This window comes from Pholcus phalangioides, unplaced genomic scaffold, assembly GCF_987345545.1.
Source record: "Pholcus phalangioides strain wild (caught in Gottingen) unplaced genomic scaffold, Ppha-v1.0 ptg000008l_1, whole genome shotgun sequence".
Taxonomy (NCBI): domain Eukaryota; kingdom Metazoa; phylum Arthropoda; class Arachnida; order Araneae; family Pholcidae; genus Pholcus; species Pholcus phalangioides.
Genome location: NW_028301601.1, coordinates 44,753,564 through 44,771,383, shown reverse-complemented (window position 1 = coordinate 44,771,383; position 17,820 = coordinate 44,753,564). Strand labels below are relative to the sequence as shown.

The 17,820-nt window shown below is 33.6% G+C and overlaps 1 protein-coding gene across 1 annotated transcript; it reads right to left on the bottom strand.

Moving 5' to 3' along the window:
- Window positions 1–1,116: 1,116 nt before the first annotated feature.
- Pp4-19C (protein phosphatase 19C) lies at window positions 1,117–17,794 on the bottom strand. The gene is made up of 8 exons (XM_089234749.1): window positions 17,502–17,794; window positions 14,419–14,577; window positions 14,142–14,294; window positions 10,550–10,723; window positions 6,752–6,878; window positions 4,439–4,628; window positions 4,097–4,175; window positions 1,117–1,505 (listed from the first exon to the last, which is right to left on the bottom strand). Exons 2-8 carry the CDS (start codon window positions 14,566–14,568, stop codon window positions 1,455–1,457), a joined length of 924 nt encoding a protein of 307 aa, XP_089090875.1. The 5' UTR covers window positions 14,569–14,577; window positions 17,502–17,794; the 3' UTR covers window positions 1,117–1,454.
- Window positions 17,795–17,820: the final 26 nt, after the last annotated feature.

Sequence of the window (17,820 nt, the reverse complement as noted above, 5' to 3'; positions counted from 1 at the left end):
AAGGATGGGAAAACTGATGGTTTGTCTGAATCGCAGATGCAGAAAAACAGCATCAATGAAATCACCAAAAAATGTGAACTACAGCTTCTTTGAGATATGGCAGGAAAACGAAAAAATTGGTCCAAAAAGATTCAATTTCTGAAGCCCTTTAAAAATGCTGCATATATTTCCCCAACTCACCACTGTACCGACATAGAGGAAGGAATATAATATATCACATTCAACACTCTTTACCCCCCAGTGTACTTTGCTTTTTACACCATAAATATTTACTAGAAATAAGCCAATGAAATTTTTATTGTCCTAGGAGTCCAGTTTCAAAACTTGAGGCTCTGGGCAAGGTTGTTGAGATCCTAAAATTAATACTGAATACAATGGAGACACATCTATGCCATATGAATATGATGAAGAGTGTTCCCTGTGGTCATGGATCGAAATCATCTCTTGCCAGACCCTTATGGAAAGCAATAGATAAACTTACTTTTTTCTTCATGCTTGTTAGAATTACGGAATAGTTTTCTTGCAGTCAGTCTTACAGTAACTTGGATTAACCAGATTGTCTATGACAGAGCAGTCTTAAGAGCATCATGGGACTCCGGGCAAAGTGATTTTTCTTAGGCTTTACCTGGTAAAAATTCTAGAAAATTTTAACTAGATCTCATTTTTATGAGGCCCCGGGCCAAGCGTTAAGACGGCACTGGTCTATGATCAATAATCATGAGAAAGTGCAAGAAAAAGGGGGAAAAAAGCAGAATTCAGTGAATGGAAGGATGCAGTTTTCAACTCAAGTTCCCATTTTTACAGGTGGTGTATATCATATGCAGATTTCTTTAACATTCCTTGGCCTGAGATATACAAGCTACATTCAAGCAAATGCAACCAATAAGCTTATTGGTAACATCTTTTCGAAAGTAACGTGCTTTTGTGCTGCTAAGTAACATGTGTATCTCATGCCTAAACACCTAAACACCAATTATAAGTATACGCGATACACCTAAGAGCACAGTAATTCATATTAGCACAAAAACATGAAGTTTTTATTTCCTTGTAGAAGCATATTGACTTCGCACAAGAAACAAAATTTTCATAGGAAATATTTACACCAAACATATAACCTGAGACCAGAAATGAAATTTATTCTATTAATACAACATGTAAAACATTGTACAAGAGTAAGAATAAAATAAAACTCGCTTTTTTAATGGACATTCACTTTATATACAATTTCTAAAATCAAAAGAGAGAAAAAAAAAAAAAAACATTCACATACACTATTATGTAATACTCGAGACAAATCTGAAAAACCACCAGCTGTACATGGCCAAATTTCATTCAGTACTTCCCGAGACACGATGAACGACAAGCACATGAGTAGAAAAAAAAAATTTACTTTCAAAAAATTTCTTTTTTTATAATGCCTTCATTTGTCAGTTTCTTTAGATGGAAAAACACAATTACAAAAAGTAATCTGGCTGTGGCTTTTTCGTTGGTATTCCTCTAGTTTCCTACAAAATTCAATGTAAGCAAAATTAATAATAGAATACAACTAGAAAGAATCATATGCTTAAAATTAAAATTACAGTACAGAAACTGATAAAACATTTTTTTAAACAAGCAGTCTGAGATATACTTCTGTATGTACAAAAGAAAAAAAAATTGTTCCTTTGTCGCATTTCAACAATACACAATACAAGTCTACTAAGGATGGTATTCACAAACATGGTCTAAACTAGTCACAATTTTTAGACAAGAGACCGACACAGATTAGTTTAAGTCAGGTTTTAAAAAAATCGTGTCAATCTCCGATCCTACTGGCAAGTTTCATTTTCAAAGTTATCTCGCGAGAATGAAACTTGCCAGTAGTTCGCTGTGTATATGTGGAACCAATGAAGAAGATCCTATGCATCTTCTTCTGTCGTGCAAAAATCTAACGAAGGAGAGGGTTCATTTCAGAAAAGAACTTAAGAAACTGTCTATTTCTTGGCCGCCTGCATTGTCCGATTTGGTCAAATCAAAGGAAGTCCTTCGCATTCTAAAAATATATGTACAAAATATCTTTGCGAAAAAATAATTGGTTTCTATTTTATTTTTTGTATATACAATGTGTACATTCTCATTTTCCTTGCAAGTGCTGTTTTCGATTCTTGAATAATTAATCAAAATTTCCATTTAAGTACTAATTATTATTATTATTATTGTTATTATTATTATTATTTATTTTTTTTTTCTCACTATCTTTGTATGTATGTATTGGTGTGTGTATATATATGTGTATGTGTGGATATATATATATACTTATGTGTGGTCGTATATTTTTCTATTCATGTGTGTGTATTGAATTTTTTTTTTTTTTTTTTTTTTTCATTGATACCATATGGCATTCACTGGTGCAATATTGCGCTTTGAAGTGCATTCGTATATTGTTATTGTACATACTGATCTGATTTTTCCTTTCTTTTGTATTACGCTGTATTGCAAATTTTGAGTTTCTTGAACCGTATATGTTTGTTGTTGTTACTTACGTTTGTAAGCCTCGTGGTATACTCTGTGGAACACGGGGAGTTGTTTCTGAAGGACCCAAATAAAAAAAAAAAAAAATCTCCGATCCAAAAAAATTATGTATACAGTTTAAACCATGTCAAGTGAATACCACCCTAAGCTCATCATGTAGGCTTATTAATGTTAGTGTGTGTGGGGAAGGGAGAAGAATCAGTTTAACCAGTCATCTGGCCAATTAATTTCTTTTCCTATTTTTTTTTCCTTTTTTAAAAGTTTAAATCTCATAAAATATACTTGACTGATTAGAATTTTTTTTTATAAATATATTGAAACTGACTTCAACATCATGTTCTTAACTGTGTTTTTTAAATCAACAAAAATATAATAATTAAAATAATTACAAATTAGTTTTCAAATATTGAAATAATTAGACAAAATCTTCACGACAACATAGCCAGATGATTGGTTAACAGTTAGTTAAAAAACATGTAAAACTATTTCTTTTATCATTGATAAAGTTCAAAAGACAAAAATGAGAATATATTTTTTTTCATCTCAAAACACTACTGTTACTAAATTGGTTCTTAAAAGTTAAGGAAATACTGTCACACAGTAAAAATACATATTGCATAACTGATATAATAATAGAGTAAGACTTATGTACAAGGATACTGGGTTGGACGATATTTTTTTTGTTCCAGTTCTATCCTGTTTCAATACAATGAATATATATAAAAAATAAACAGATCACTGAATACAATGTGAAAGTGGAAATTGCACCACCCTTTTCCAGAAAGGCTACAGATAAAGTGAAGGCTGTGGACAACAATGTCAGACAAAAAAACTGTTCCAATGCCCTCGTTGGCTAATGGAGCTGGATGCCATCACTCCTCAGCATCATAGATACGATGTCAGGCAGGGGGAACGCAGTGGGGGTAGACAGAAGATGGAGTGAAGTTTCCAAGTGAAAATTATGCTTTCACTTTGAACAAAATGCACCTAAAGAGGTTGAACTGTACTAAAATACGTGTGTGGTAAGGGCCGTCTTAAGAGCATCATGGGTTCCTGGGCCAAGTGATTTTTCTGAGGCCCTATCAGGCAAATCCTCGAAAATTTCAACAAGATCTGATTTTCGTGAGGCCCTCGGGCCATGATTTAAGACGGGACTATGCACGGTTAAGTAGCAGTAATGTGTTGCGTACGAAAAATATTTTTTATGAGGAAGTTATTATGCATGTGTTTTTTGTATATTTCATTACAATAAAACTTTCTCTTCAATGGTCAAGCTCTGTAACTGTACCAATGATACAGTTGCGGTATATTGACAGTAATAAGTAGTCTGAATTGTATACGGTTAACATGTAAAAAAAGGATGTGCGATTGGACCCACTTTTTTTAATTAATCAAGGTTCCACTGTAATAACACATATGCATATAATTTAATTAAATTTTGCTCTTGTAGTTTCGCCTTGTTTTTGTTTTGCTCTTTTTTCCCTTCTGTTTCAACTCAAATTTGCATAGTATTATCGTAATTGACTGGGGACAAATAAATTATGTTATGTTGTACAACTGTCTTTTGCTTAAAATATATACTGACCTGGGGTGCAGCTTCAAAGATTGTAAATTCTCTTTGGAGATGTTCATCGAGTTCTAATATTGCTGCTACATTACCACATCTACAAAAAAAAAAAAAAAATGTGTGTGAGTAATTTAACAACATCCATTAAAGGCAAGTGAAGAATAACAGAATAGTATTTGTTGACAAACTCTAATAATCATCAAGCAGTGATACAGGCAGCTTTCCTTTCTGTCATGCACTGCTGTCTTCTCCAGCAAGTGTTTTGTTACAAAAGAACCATTTTGGCTGAAAATTTAACCACTTGCAGGTGGGGGGGGGGGGGGGGGGGGGAAGAGAATCGAAAATTTAACCTCAACTTACCTGTAGCAGTAGTTGGGGGCAGACCATACTGTAAGAACAGTTTCATTGAAATGCCATTTAAAACCTTCCATAACTAATTGATGAGCTCTGCAAATCATGTCAATGTCATTGGCTGAATTGAACTGTGCTACAACATCACTTCCAAAAAGGTAACCTGCACCTCTTGGGCTAACACCCCATCCTTGAGTATCTATAATTTAAAAGATAAACAAAAAATGTTTCTTTTAATATTAATATAAAAGACAAAATACACGAAATGGTTATGGCTAACTTCATTTAATGCTTTGATAAAACCTTCAGTTTTCTTTTGACTTTAACAATCACTTTTATGATTTATATTTTTGTCACACCATAGCTAGTTTGCACCCCATTGAGCCAAAATTTTCCTGTTTCTTTGCTGCAAAGAATGAACGCCCCCCCCCCCCCAGAAAACCCTGCATATGCTACTATATACACATGAGAGTGAGTTATAAGCTGGTATCAAACGACTATGCTTCCATGTCTATTCACTGTGATTCATGTTAAGACCCGTTAAACAAGAGACCTGCTAAATAGACAGTGTTTAAAAAATGTAGTGATTGAAAACTATTTTTTTTAAAGAAATTAATAGTTGAAAATAAATTAAAGAAAAATTCTTGGGAAGAAGAGATATAAACATAACATAAAAACAAATAAAACCATTATTATTAGAGCCAGGAAGTTCAGGCAAAATGCCATAAATGCCTTTTTTTTTTAATTTTCCCGACATAAATGCTTATTTTAACATATTTTTGAGTTTATTAGTGAATTTCAGAAGCCATAATCTGCACAACTTGTATATTTTGAATCATTATTTCTTTATCATTATTTTGAGAACAAAATAATGATTCGAGATTGCACGAGAATGCACTTTCTTCTTAAAATTTTCTTTCTCTTTACTAATTATTATCAGAAAGCCCCATTTAAATTTGAATAACTGATCTAAGAGATTGCATTAACTTTGCTTTGACCAAATGGTGTTAGACACGAATGATTTTGTTTCAGATGAGCGCAGCTCATGTTAAAAAAGCAGAGGAAAATTAGAATTTTTTGCTTTTCCACATGTTTTACATAACGTCTCACTCTGGACTGCATTGTAAATGTATAGCTGACCAATGACTGTCTCAAGGTCATCAGTATACATCATGGCTCACACAAGCAGGGTAGGAGTCCCCCAAGCAGAATGTTTAGCACTGTTCTGCAACAAGCACTCAGCTGACTGAAAATTTACAGTTGTAAAAATCCCCATACATGTAATAGTGTTTTTTTGCAGTTTTTCTTAAAATTCTTCCAAATTGTTCTGCAGTAGCACTAATTGTTCTGTGACGTACGTCACAGATTTTGGCACATTCTGCTTTGAGGGTAGGAACAGACAAGGCTCTTGGGCCCACGTTATTCCGATTGTTTTTTTTACGCCATAAATGCACTGTACAACGGCTCTTTATTTTGCATACATATTTAGTATTTGATTAAATTAACCAGAGTTGCCCTCAGAGGTGTGCAACAGTGTGTGGCCACAGAGGGCACCAGGCTTGATAGTCTTGCTTTAATAGAACAAGGTATCTATTGAATAAAGCATGTTTCACCTATAGAATTGATAATGATTATTCCAAATGATGCAACAAATGAACAAGAATTATTCGCAACTTGAAGGAGCATCACAGATCATTTTCTCTACAGGCTATGCATCTGGTAATGGTAGCTCTGTAACTCACCTAATCCTGAGAGTTTACTAGCATTTTATTGGGACTGAAATCAGTTTAACTTAGATAATAATGCAGTCATTATAAAACAATAATTAAAGCAGTAGAAGGAGTAAATGCAACCAATTTTTCAGATAGTTTTTGGACCCTTAATATACCTTAGTTTTAGTTTTTTTCCTTCCATAAATTATTAATGCCTTTTTAGTGCCTATTTTTGACATTTTTAGTACCTTTATACCCGCCTATTTAGACCATTTTTAATGCCTAAACTTCCGGGCTCTAATTATTACTTTTTTTGACTATTAAAATGCAAGCATTAGAAAGAAAGAGTAAAAAATTCACCTATAAGTTTCAAGCAACTGATTTGGATAGCAATCAAAAACCCACATGAAACATTATGGGCTTCATTCACTCACTAACCCATTTGCACAATCTCTCTGAATTTTGTACCCATCTTTTACGTATTACCATGCATCAAAAGCGAAATAGATTTTTACATACTTTGCAAGAGGTTTACTCTGCTTTTGCGTAAAAAAGGTTGAATATTATAACAATTAAAATTTGATGTATTAAAGAAGAGAGAACAAATCACCTTCTGGGTCAGACCATAGGAGATCACACATTGGACCATCATGAGGGACTTCCTGCTTCCTATCTATTGTCCTGATTTGATCCAAGGTTTGAATAGATGGCGAGAGTCCTCCATGAACACAAAAGATCTACAATCACAATTAAATGCAATTAGAAAATCCAAAATCCAGCCTATAAAACAATTTTTATAAAACAGATTTAGAAATAAAGGGTGGTCATAAAATAACTGGCATTACAAATGTGCTCCTAGAGGCAGCAATACTTTGAGTACAAAAACAAAATTTATACAGGGTATGAAAGAATCATGATTAAAAAAAAAGATTTTTTTTTAATTTAAAGTAACTGACTGCTTATAAATTAAAACAAATCTGGTTGATCATAAAGAATGCATATTTTCATATTACAACTGCTTTTTTCTCCTAATCGCTCAAATTTAATTAAGCATTAATGAATAAACAACAAGCAAACTATAAGCAAAAAACATAAACACCAAAAATCTGTGTTTATGTAACATGAAGGGTCATTGAGCCTAAATTAACTTCATGGATTAACTTTTTTTTGTAGAGAAAAGTGGTTTTTTTATTCATGAACCCCTTCCCCCACCCCCATTAAAGTGAATGGGGATGGTAGTATCATATATCTGATGCAGACATCTCAATTCACTCGATTTACAACCAAAGGGCCATTCAGCATCAACTAAATAAAACAAATTCTATTGGAAATATTCTCTTGCACAATGAATGGATTTGTTTCTGACTTGTATGATATTGCTTAATAGTTTACACATTTGCAGATGTTCTTTACAGATTTAATGATTTCGATAAAAAAAATGAGCAAACCAAAAATTTTAATACGAAAAGTAAAGTCGAAAGCCTATGTTGGTACAATATCTATTACTACTTTGAATTGGCAATTAGGGCAAGGCTTTATACAAAAAAATTATTCCTCTTTTTTAACCATGCGAACCCTAGTGTAATGCATTTAATATAGTGCAGTTTAGCTCCCTATATTTTTCTTCAATGTTTTCCATGAACAAAATCTAGAAATAGAGCAGCTTCCTTACTGCATTGTAACTAGGGATAAAAAGTTCAAGTCTATATTTACCCCAAAGATCTTCTATACTTCTTTTAATCACAATCAATCACATATCAGTGAATATGCAAACCATACCAGGTTGCATTTACTTCAATATCATTGAATTTATGTAAAGAAAAAACAAAATTTAAATTTTTTGATTTAAATCAATGATTTAAAAAAAAAATTAAGAAATATTGTGAATACGAAATCGACGTACCCTGATTTCATATGTACTTTATTTCAAAGTATGCCTTCAAAAATCGTGTCAATGACATTGAAAAAACACTCATAGTTACAGCAAACTAAATTTGGAAAACAAAATCAAATGCGTGGTAACACTATTGACTTTTAAAATAAAAATGCCAATGATAGGCCTACAGTCCTATAAAAACATTGCAATGTTTGTTCTTTTCGAAACACAATTGTGCAGAAAAACATTAAAGAACACAAGTTTGGATAGTGAAAGCTTTGATTGCTTTATTGAGGAATTCTCAATATGGGCTCTTTTATTAGAAATGGCACATTGTATGCAAGATATGATGGACATTTGTAAAGCATGTATCATAATATATTAAATTTTCAGAGTTGAATTTTCAATGACTTTGTTTAAGTCAGAAAAAGCTCTAGGATTTTCTTTGTGTACTGGCAATTTTCAAAACTTCAACAACCAGAAATCCACTTGTGATCCGCCAGGAACTGAAGTGGCAAAACAAATACAAAGTGTTTGGATATGACTGACCTAAGACCCTTCTCATACTAGTATGCTAAAGCTCCATTCACATGGGAAATAGCAAAAGCGGGTTTAAAACCCGCTTCAAGAATTTTCACCAATGACTGCTCTACATTTCTTTCCTTATGAAGGGATAAAGTCGTCGAGTGCTGGAACTCCCAATGCTACCGCAATATTTGCACATGTGAACAGGGCTTTAGATACCAGATGGAACCCACTCAGATAGAGATATTGGAGTATGTCTAACCTGCAACTGATGACTTTCAACTAACAAAATTACTTGATACAATTCACTTAATTAACAAAATTATAATTTTTATTCCTTACAAATATGGAGTTCTCTTAAGAAGGTAATTTTTTTTCACACTTTCAATGCAACAACCCTTTTTTGTGGAATAAAGGGGGTCATTATAACGAATGTCGACTGTATCATCAAATTTTCAAGGCATGTACCGGAATGTGTGGGAAATCTTGTTTGGAAACGTCTATATTCTAATGTTAAACTGCTACCCCACAATATAACGGTAATCCCTCTACAACAATATTTTTTTTCTTGGTTTGCAGAGTATCGTTATATTGAGGTTTCACTGTATTTTTTTTAAATAATGGTGTTATTTCATAAGGCTTTAATTCAGATATTTTTTAAAAATTCTTATAGATTTCTCTCGGTTGTATTCATTTCCTCAAAAAATCATTTCAATCTACCAAATCAATGTTGCGGAGCATAAGCAGTTCATAACAATGCAAAAAATGCTAAATAAATCGAAATATAATTTTAAAAATGTTTTGTAATTCTATACACAAATTCTTATGCATGTAAAGCATTCTGTTACGTGCCATGTTATGACAGCAATAAAATTAAAAGTGCAAATAGTAATACATTTTTTTAGTTGGATATCATTCATGTGATATTGGATGGTTTTTGGTTTTAAATGAAATCGGTGACGATATTATAATATGCTGCTTAAACTATTTTAAATTTTTCCACACCCTGAGTATAAACAAAAGCTTGTGAGGTTATCGAAATAATAATAGTAATCTATCATATCTATAAATCTGATAGCAATGTCAGTGGATAAAGGAACCAAATCAAAGTTTGAAAATTATTACAATAACCTAATAAATGTAATTACGGTACTTGAAACTAATTTATCATTTCTTTAAAATAACAATTCATTGGAAAAAGAAAGAAAAATTGTCAAACAGACTCTAAAAAAATAGTGTCACTGAAAAAATTATTTATACTTTATAAATCACTTTTTATAAGGAAGACGATGCAGGAGACAAGGGATTTGCCCAGTTTCTGTTTGTAGGATCCATTTGCATTTACAGGTAAGATTTTGGGCCCGCAATTGAACGCTAGAATGACCAGTTCCAGGGCACACTCCTAACAGTACACTTTTTCCGCCTTTACACGCACACTCTTGAAGGAGTTTTGAATTTGTTTACAGCAGTTACACGCATAAAAGTGTACGTGTAAAGGGGCCTTTACAGATTATTTGCAGCTTTTCCGATAAAGGGTTGATCAAAAACACACATTTTTTCTTATTTAAATTCTTATTGGTCCCTAAATGCACTTGTGACTAAATTTTCACTGGAACTTATGAATACAAGCATAAGGTTTACATGACCTAAATTTCAGAACAATTCATCAAGCTTTTTTCCAGACATTTGATAAAAATCTCTGAACTCCAAAGTGTCCCTATGACTTATGTGTATAAATATATGCACATCTATTATACGCACATGCATCATTTCATGGCAATTGAATACATTTAAATAGTATATGTTTAGTTCACTAGAAATTCATATTTATATAGTTATGGTGTATATAGTTTTCCACTCATTTTTTAGCATGTTCTTGCAATTTGTAATTGCACCAGAAATCGTAAACTGCCAAACATTAGTTAGATACACCCAATGCACGCTCAATAGATATAGTCAAGAATGAGGTGTTTTTCCCCTATATAATTAGATATTCTCACTACTTACCCTCCCATCAATTACAGCTGATAAACTTAGATAATCGAATATTTCTGTACAATATCTCCAGACAGTTATGGAACCATATTTTCGCAGGCATTCATCATAGAACCCATAAACTTGAGTGATTTGACGACTTTCATGATTTCCTCTGATGAGAGTTATTCTATCTGGATATCTAACCTGAAAATGTTAAAGAAAAAATATGCATCATTAAAAGAAATAAAGACTGACAAATATCCAGGTTAATTTGTTTTTCAAATTTTTCTCTGAAAATTTTCAGATTAAAAAAAGAACAATCATACACAGTATTTACACCAGGGCTTGATAAATTGAAGAAAAATTTTGGTACCATACAAATTTTTACAAGCTATGTATTTTTTTAAACTGTCAAAATATCTTTTTTTCCAACTTTTGTGGGACAGTGTGTCGGCTAACATAGAAAGGGGTTACAAAAATAAATGTTTAAATATTTTGTGTTGTCCTCAAACCTCAATCTAGTAATCACATACAGAAACTTTTAGGCACCAATACAAATTTTTCAGTCGTCATGGTAACTTGGGATTTGTCAAGCCTTGGTGTACAAAAGAACTCACTGAGTTTTTACAATTCACTTGATATTTGACTGGTCCTTTCACCGGCACAAAAGATGGCTGTAACTTGTCAGGGCACAAAGCTTCTATTGACAGTGTTGGGTTCAACAGTTTTATTGCTGCCACTTTAATTTCTGCTTCTTGGAAGTAATTGCACCATTTTGATCATATATACATATATATATATATACATCCTCCCATTACACATGTCCATTACACTAGCACGGTTACACCCAACAAACGCTGCTGTTGTGATAATTGATTCACTCATTACTGTGCTGCCCGCAACCATGCCCTTTATATATGCAAGGTATCCAATCTTTATATAAACAATGTTCCCTCTGATTTCTTTTTTTTACCCATGTGCAATAAGGCAATTTGCTACATAAACCAATAGTGAATTTTATGATTTTATTCACAGAAAAGCACATTTTAACTATGCCTGGCCATGCAAGGAATTTTAGAGAAAAGTCTTATTTATTTTCACTTGCTCTACAACACAGAAATGAATCCCAGTGTTTATACTGGCTTAATTACCTGTAGTTGGACTCAGGGTTGTTTGGTTTAAACCACGTTGGTTTAAACCTTGGTTTTAACCAAGTGGTTTTTTTAAAAAAACCACTTCGGTTTTTTTCAAAAAATCAAACAAAAGTTGCCTAAATATAAATTTTTTTCCTTGAAAATATCATATTGGTTCATTATTAGCCAAAATGTTTCATTTTTACCACATTTTATATCCTTGGGGTACATTCTGATGGTATATCTTTAAATGACATAAGATTTTATAAGTGGTTTTTTTCAAAAAGTCTCATAAAAGTGGCCAGAATATATATATATTTTTCATATGAAGTATCTTAGTCATTTAAAGTTATATATAAAAGCCTAAATTTCTCATTCTTACAACATTTTCTAACCTTTGGCTACATTCTGATGCTCTATCTGTAGCAAATTCATGAATAAGGATTGCATCACACATCTAAATGTAATGGTGTATTATCTCACAGGGTTTTTTTTCCCCCTTCACAAAGAAGCAGCTACAGTAGTGACACCATCATGCTAGGGGCAGGTGGTCCTATAATCCAATAAAGACACCAGCTGTCCTTAAAGGACAAAGACTAGTGTACTAGTAGTTACATTACCTCACATACATTTTCATTGTCTTTCCCATAAGAAGTAGCACATCTCCTACTGTATATCTCCTAGTCTTAATATTCAATAGCTGTTTTTTTTATACTTTCACACACACACTGTTAAGCCCAGTTAATCAAGGTTCTACTGTATAGTAGTAACAGATTTCCGAAAAATAATCAGCTATATACAGGGTGATTATAATTAAAGTTTTGATTCCAAAACTATACAATAAGTACTGATCAGAATGACTTGAAAATTTGCATGGATACTCCTGAAGCAATGGAAGTTTCTTTCGCAAAAGAAAAAAGTGTAAAATGTGCAAGTAGACGATGCTGTACTTGGCCAGCAGTATAATCTATTTTGTGCAACCACATCATTTCGGCATTTCCACAGCATCAGTGTGTGGATAGAACTTCTATCAAGATGCACATTGCAATACCAGCTGCTGAAGACCCATTTTGACAGGATGCACCTTAACCCTTGCAACTTCTGGCTGTGGGGATACCTCAAAATGTTATAAACAGTGGTCAGATTAAGTGGTTTAATAAAGCTGAATTGCAAGCACATCCACATTATGACCATGGGGCATACTCTGATTCTGTTGTTGAACAAGAATTTTTGTGCTTTCAACCTCATAGCCAGAACACGCGGTGGACAACATATTTAACATTTCTTAAGCAAGTTGTAGTTATTTGTTCAATTACTTCGTTTTTTGTGAGGTTTCCATGAATTATGAAATCGTGAAATGTTATAATTAAGGTATCATTCTGCCATGACTGTCTATCGTTTCCATTCTGCGGGCAAATTTCCCACATGTTGCATGATATCATTAATTTTACATTTTTAAGTATTTTTTCCCCCTTTATCAAATAAAATTGAATTTTTTCAGGAATATTCATGTCAATTTTCAAGTCATTCTGACAATCGTTCTTTTTTTAGTGTTTTGAAATCAGAACCTTAGTTATAATCACCCTGTATATCGTAAATCATTGCTAATTAATCTGCATTATTTATGCTTCATTAAATACATTATATTCACCTAATTTTTATTACTTTTTGCAAAATAGCTTCCTAATTAAGTATACTGAAAGTAACTGGAGAAAAACCTTTATATATGATTAATAATAACATTAAAAGAATTTTCAAACACTCAGTAATCCATTGAGTTAAGCAAAAAATAATTAAATTGCAAAAGTTGGTTTTTGTTAAAATGTAAGAAATATTTATTGATTAATTAGCATGGGAATAGTGTTAATTGCATTAATAAACATTTTATTTTAGTTAATTATTGGAAGTTTGAATGATTTTTCAGATATTTTATTGTTTTTAATGTTAATACTATTTAAAACAAAAAAACCGGTTTAAACCAAAAAAACCTGGTTTAAACCAAAAAAACCTGGTTAAACCAAAAAAACCTCGTTTTTTGGTTTTTTTCAAAAAAACCGGTTTTTTTACCAACCCTGGTTGGACTGGTCATGCTACTCAGGTAACTTAGCAAACTTAGTAACTTTCTTAAACAGCTGTTTGAAAAATAGATTGCTATTCAGTGAAAGCTCGGCACACATTCAAGTGTGGGAGGTGTATAGTTGCCTGTATATATCAACCATATGCATTTCAGAAATTGAAGGATTATGAAATTTTCTTGCTGTTGTCACGCTTGTCTGTTTGTTAAAATTAAACTTTGGTAATAATCAGTAATCTTAATGCCTGCTCAAGAGTATGGTTATATAACTGTTATGGGCAAATTGAAAAATCTGATTTACCACAAAACACCTGGCCATTTTACATGAGTCAGATTTTTCAATTAGTGTATAACATAGCCAGTTTTTCAGTTGTCTAGAAGAACATAAAACAATTACCAAGAAGTACAAACTTACTTTCAAAGCTAAAAGCAAAAGAAAAGTTTCTACACTGTAAAATCCTCTATCAACAAAATCGCCCATAAATAAATAATTTGTATCAGGAACATCGCCTCCAACTTTGAACAGCTCCTTCAGGTCATAGAATTGGCCATGAATGTCGCCACATACCTATGTGTAGTAAAAAAAATTTGTGTTGCTTCAAATTGAAATTATAATCAGAATAATTCTCTATGGGACAACTGAACAGCATAAAAAAGAAAATAGTACTTGAAAGGAACAAAATGTGACTCACAGTTACTGGTGAATCCACCCGTTGCACATTACTTTCTTCTACTAAAATCTCTCTTGCTTTCGCACACAAGGCTTTTACCTCACTTTCCTTGATAATTTCACATCTACGAAGCTGTTCGATTTGCCTGTCCAAATCACTACAGTCCTCCATCTTGACAATCTGAAAAGAAAAAAACCATGAAACTTAATGAAAAAATACTCAGAAACAACATGAGCCTGATGTAGTCATTTGAATTAGAAGAGGTTGATGTGGTTACATTTTTGTTACAGCCAGTGGTGCCACTATTCTAATTAACATGGGTCCCAAGAGAACCTGGTTGCTTTTTAAATTTAAAAAAAGAAAAGAAAATCAAGCCTTTTTGTGCTGTTTAATCAGTAATAAACTAAGATATTATGAGAGGCTTGTAAGAACACCAAACCTCAAAGGAATGCACCAAAAACTGACATATCACAGAACAATGAGTGCTGCTGCATAAAGATTTTATCTGCATAAGGAAAGAGACTCCTATACAGAAAGACTGTTAGGAATTTTCTTAGATGCCATACATGTCATCGTTGGCATAGAGCAGGGCCAGGAGCATCTCAACAGTTTGCGGCCACCATAAATGTTAAAGACCCCCCCCCTCACTCTGATCTTATATATCTTATGGGAGGGGGGAACTTGCCGCCAATATTTCAAAATATGCTGAGAAATATCCATAAAAAAGTTATTAACATCCATAAAAAATGTAAATGAACACACAAATTATTGGAAATTTAACACTGAAGGTAATTTTGAACTAATGAGAGAAACAATTCCCAAAACTAATGAAAATTTGACTTGATGAATGCACCAATGAAAATGCGAAATTGATAAGGGAAATAATTTCAGAATTGGCAAGGGCCCCAAAGCGTGAGGCCCGGTCTCACTGCATCACACCACGAAGAGCGGCTCTGAAACAGAGCAGCGGTTCTCAAACGTTTGTCTCCCACAGATTCCTCGTTCTAGTCATCATGTGTTTGCGGTTCACCAGAATAGTGTAACTAAGAACTGCCAAAGATCAACATTACCAGCTTGCAATGGTGTCCCTCTCCAAAGCAGAATGTTCTGCAATGAGCCTTCGGCTGACTGGAAATATTCTGTGGTAAAAATTCCAATATTAGTGTTTCCTGCCCTTTTCGTAAAAGTCTTCGATTGTTCTGTGACGTACATTGCTGATTACAGCATATTTTGCTTTGGGGATGTCTCTTACAAAAATTGGAGATGTTAATAGGAGGTAGGGACTTGCAGCAGCACATATTTGCTATGGTCACGTCGTCACCACTTCTGTTGTAGTTCTGCGTCAGGAAAGATTCTGAAATGGACAAATCGGGTATTACACTCACTAGACCTCTAAACATCCATTTGGTACTTTAGGTGAGTATATTATCAACCCGGGCTACCCTGCCCCTCGGGAAATACTCTAGGCAGTCTTTGCCAGATTAGAAAGCCTTTGAGCGCTTACACCAACGTCTACACGAAAATTTATTTTTCAGAGGGATACAGAATATAGAGCATGCCACAAGAAGCACAGGCACTGGTGCTGAGAATCACTCAAAGGTGATTTTGTCTGGCATGCATCTTTTTAGAAATGGCAGGGATGCGTAGCCAGACATCTATTCAATGTATGGCGAAACAAGAAATGACGTCACTTTGGTGTATCCAAACTGAGAGCGTATGGGCATTAGTGACAAGTGGATGTTCAAGAATTCATGAATTAAATTAAGATTCTGACTAGCATCCACTGTTAGCCCAGTTGCTAAAGTGTGAGATTTACAGTACAAAGGTGGATGGTTAGAATCCTGCCTACAACTTTAGTTTTTTTCCCTTTCACCTTTGATTCTTTGGCTGATTACCAATTTATTTTCGTTTTTCACTTGTATTCAAAATGATACTAAGCATGCAGTCATCCCTAAAGGGTTGTCTTGACTTGCACAGCCCGTCCACTAGGGCAGGCTGGACTAAACGATTCACATCATTTTTTGTTTTTCACACTAAAAATTCAATATAGGGACACGAAAAAAGTCCCGGTTCCCACTACCATGACAATCAATTCATTTTTAATGAAATATTCAGGGGTGAAGGGCCATGGTGAGCTTGCTGTGCGGGGTGGCAAATCAGTGAGAGAAGCACTCACTGTCTGTCCACATGAGCCATCATGACAAAAAAAAAAAATCGCATGGTGTTAATTATAATATAGATGCAATAATTATTTGTTTTATTTTAAACGGTCTTCAGGCATCCAAAGTGTTCCTGTCTACAGCACCACACATGAAATGCATATCCACCTTCCCACCCCTTTCTGCAATCCATAATAGAAATAACGATACTTGGCAAAACTAATCGTTATGTGTTTAATGACAGTGCCATCTAGCAGTTCACTGCTAGCATTGCAATGCACTGTAGATGCATCGCAAGACGAAAATGTCACTTATTTAGAAGTATTCTATCCAGTGCCACTTAATGCATGGGCTTACACGGGCACGGCCCAGGGGCCTCAGAAAATAGTGTAATTTTTCGAGAATTTGCCAGACAAGGCTCAGAAAAATCAATTGGCCAGGTGGCCCCATAATGCTCTTAAGACGGCCCTGGTTCTTACATCCCTCTTTGATTTTTGCCCATTGAGTTCTGAAACCCCCTGTTCAAACAGCAAATTTTCAAGAGACAATAACACTTATTCCCTTGTTCTACCGGAGATAATCTCAAAGGCTAAAGCTCGCCGATTCTTTCACAAGGGACTCGAACCTACGACCTAAAGTTTTAAACGTAGTACAATCACAAGATATATGTTGGGAGTCATCACCAAAAAAAGAAAATTGCACATATGCCAATTTGCGGATGAACTAAAAATTGGAATGATGAAATATTTTGAATAAATACGAAACATTCAAATTAGTTGAGCCGTTTGTTATTAGTGAAAGAGGTATAACACGAATAGACGAAACACTAAAGGTAATGACGTCATCTGAATGTAAATACGCGACTGATAAATTGAATGCATTGTATGCAATTTAAATAAGAAATCAGCTACATTCAAGTAAACAAGAATCGAATAATTAACTTACTCAGTGTGAACTGCTACCAAACAGCGAAAAACAGGACAGAGGAAAACAAAAAAATTGTTGCCACTGCACACAGCCACAGCTTCTACTTGAGACAGAAAGTTTTTTTAAAATACTTCTCATGACACGAAAAACTAATATGCGCTAAAACATCGTAAAAACCACAAATTATCTCATATCTATGTTTTTGTTGTTGTTTTTATTTTTAAAAAGTATAATTTAATGACGATGGAGTGAATTAAAAATTTTTCCTGACGAGATTCATTTCGAAATATGACGTCATTTCTTCATGAACCAATCTGATGGGAGGACAGATGCTTGG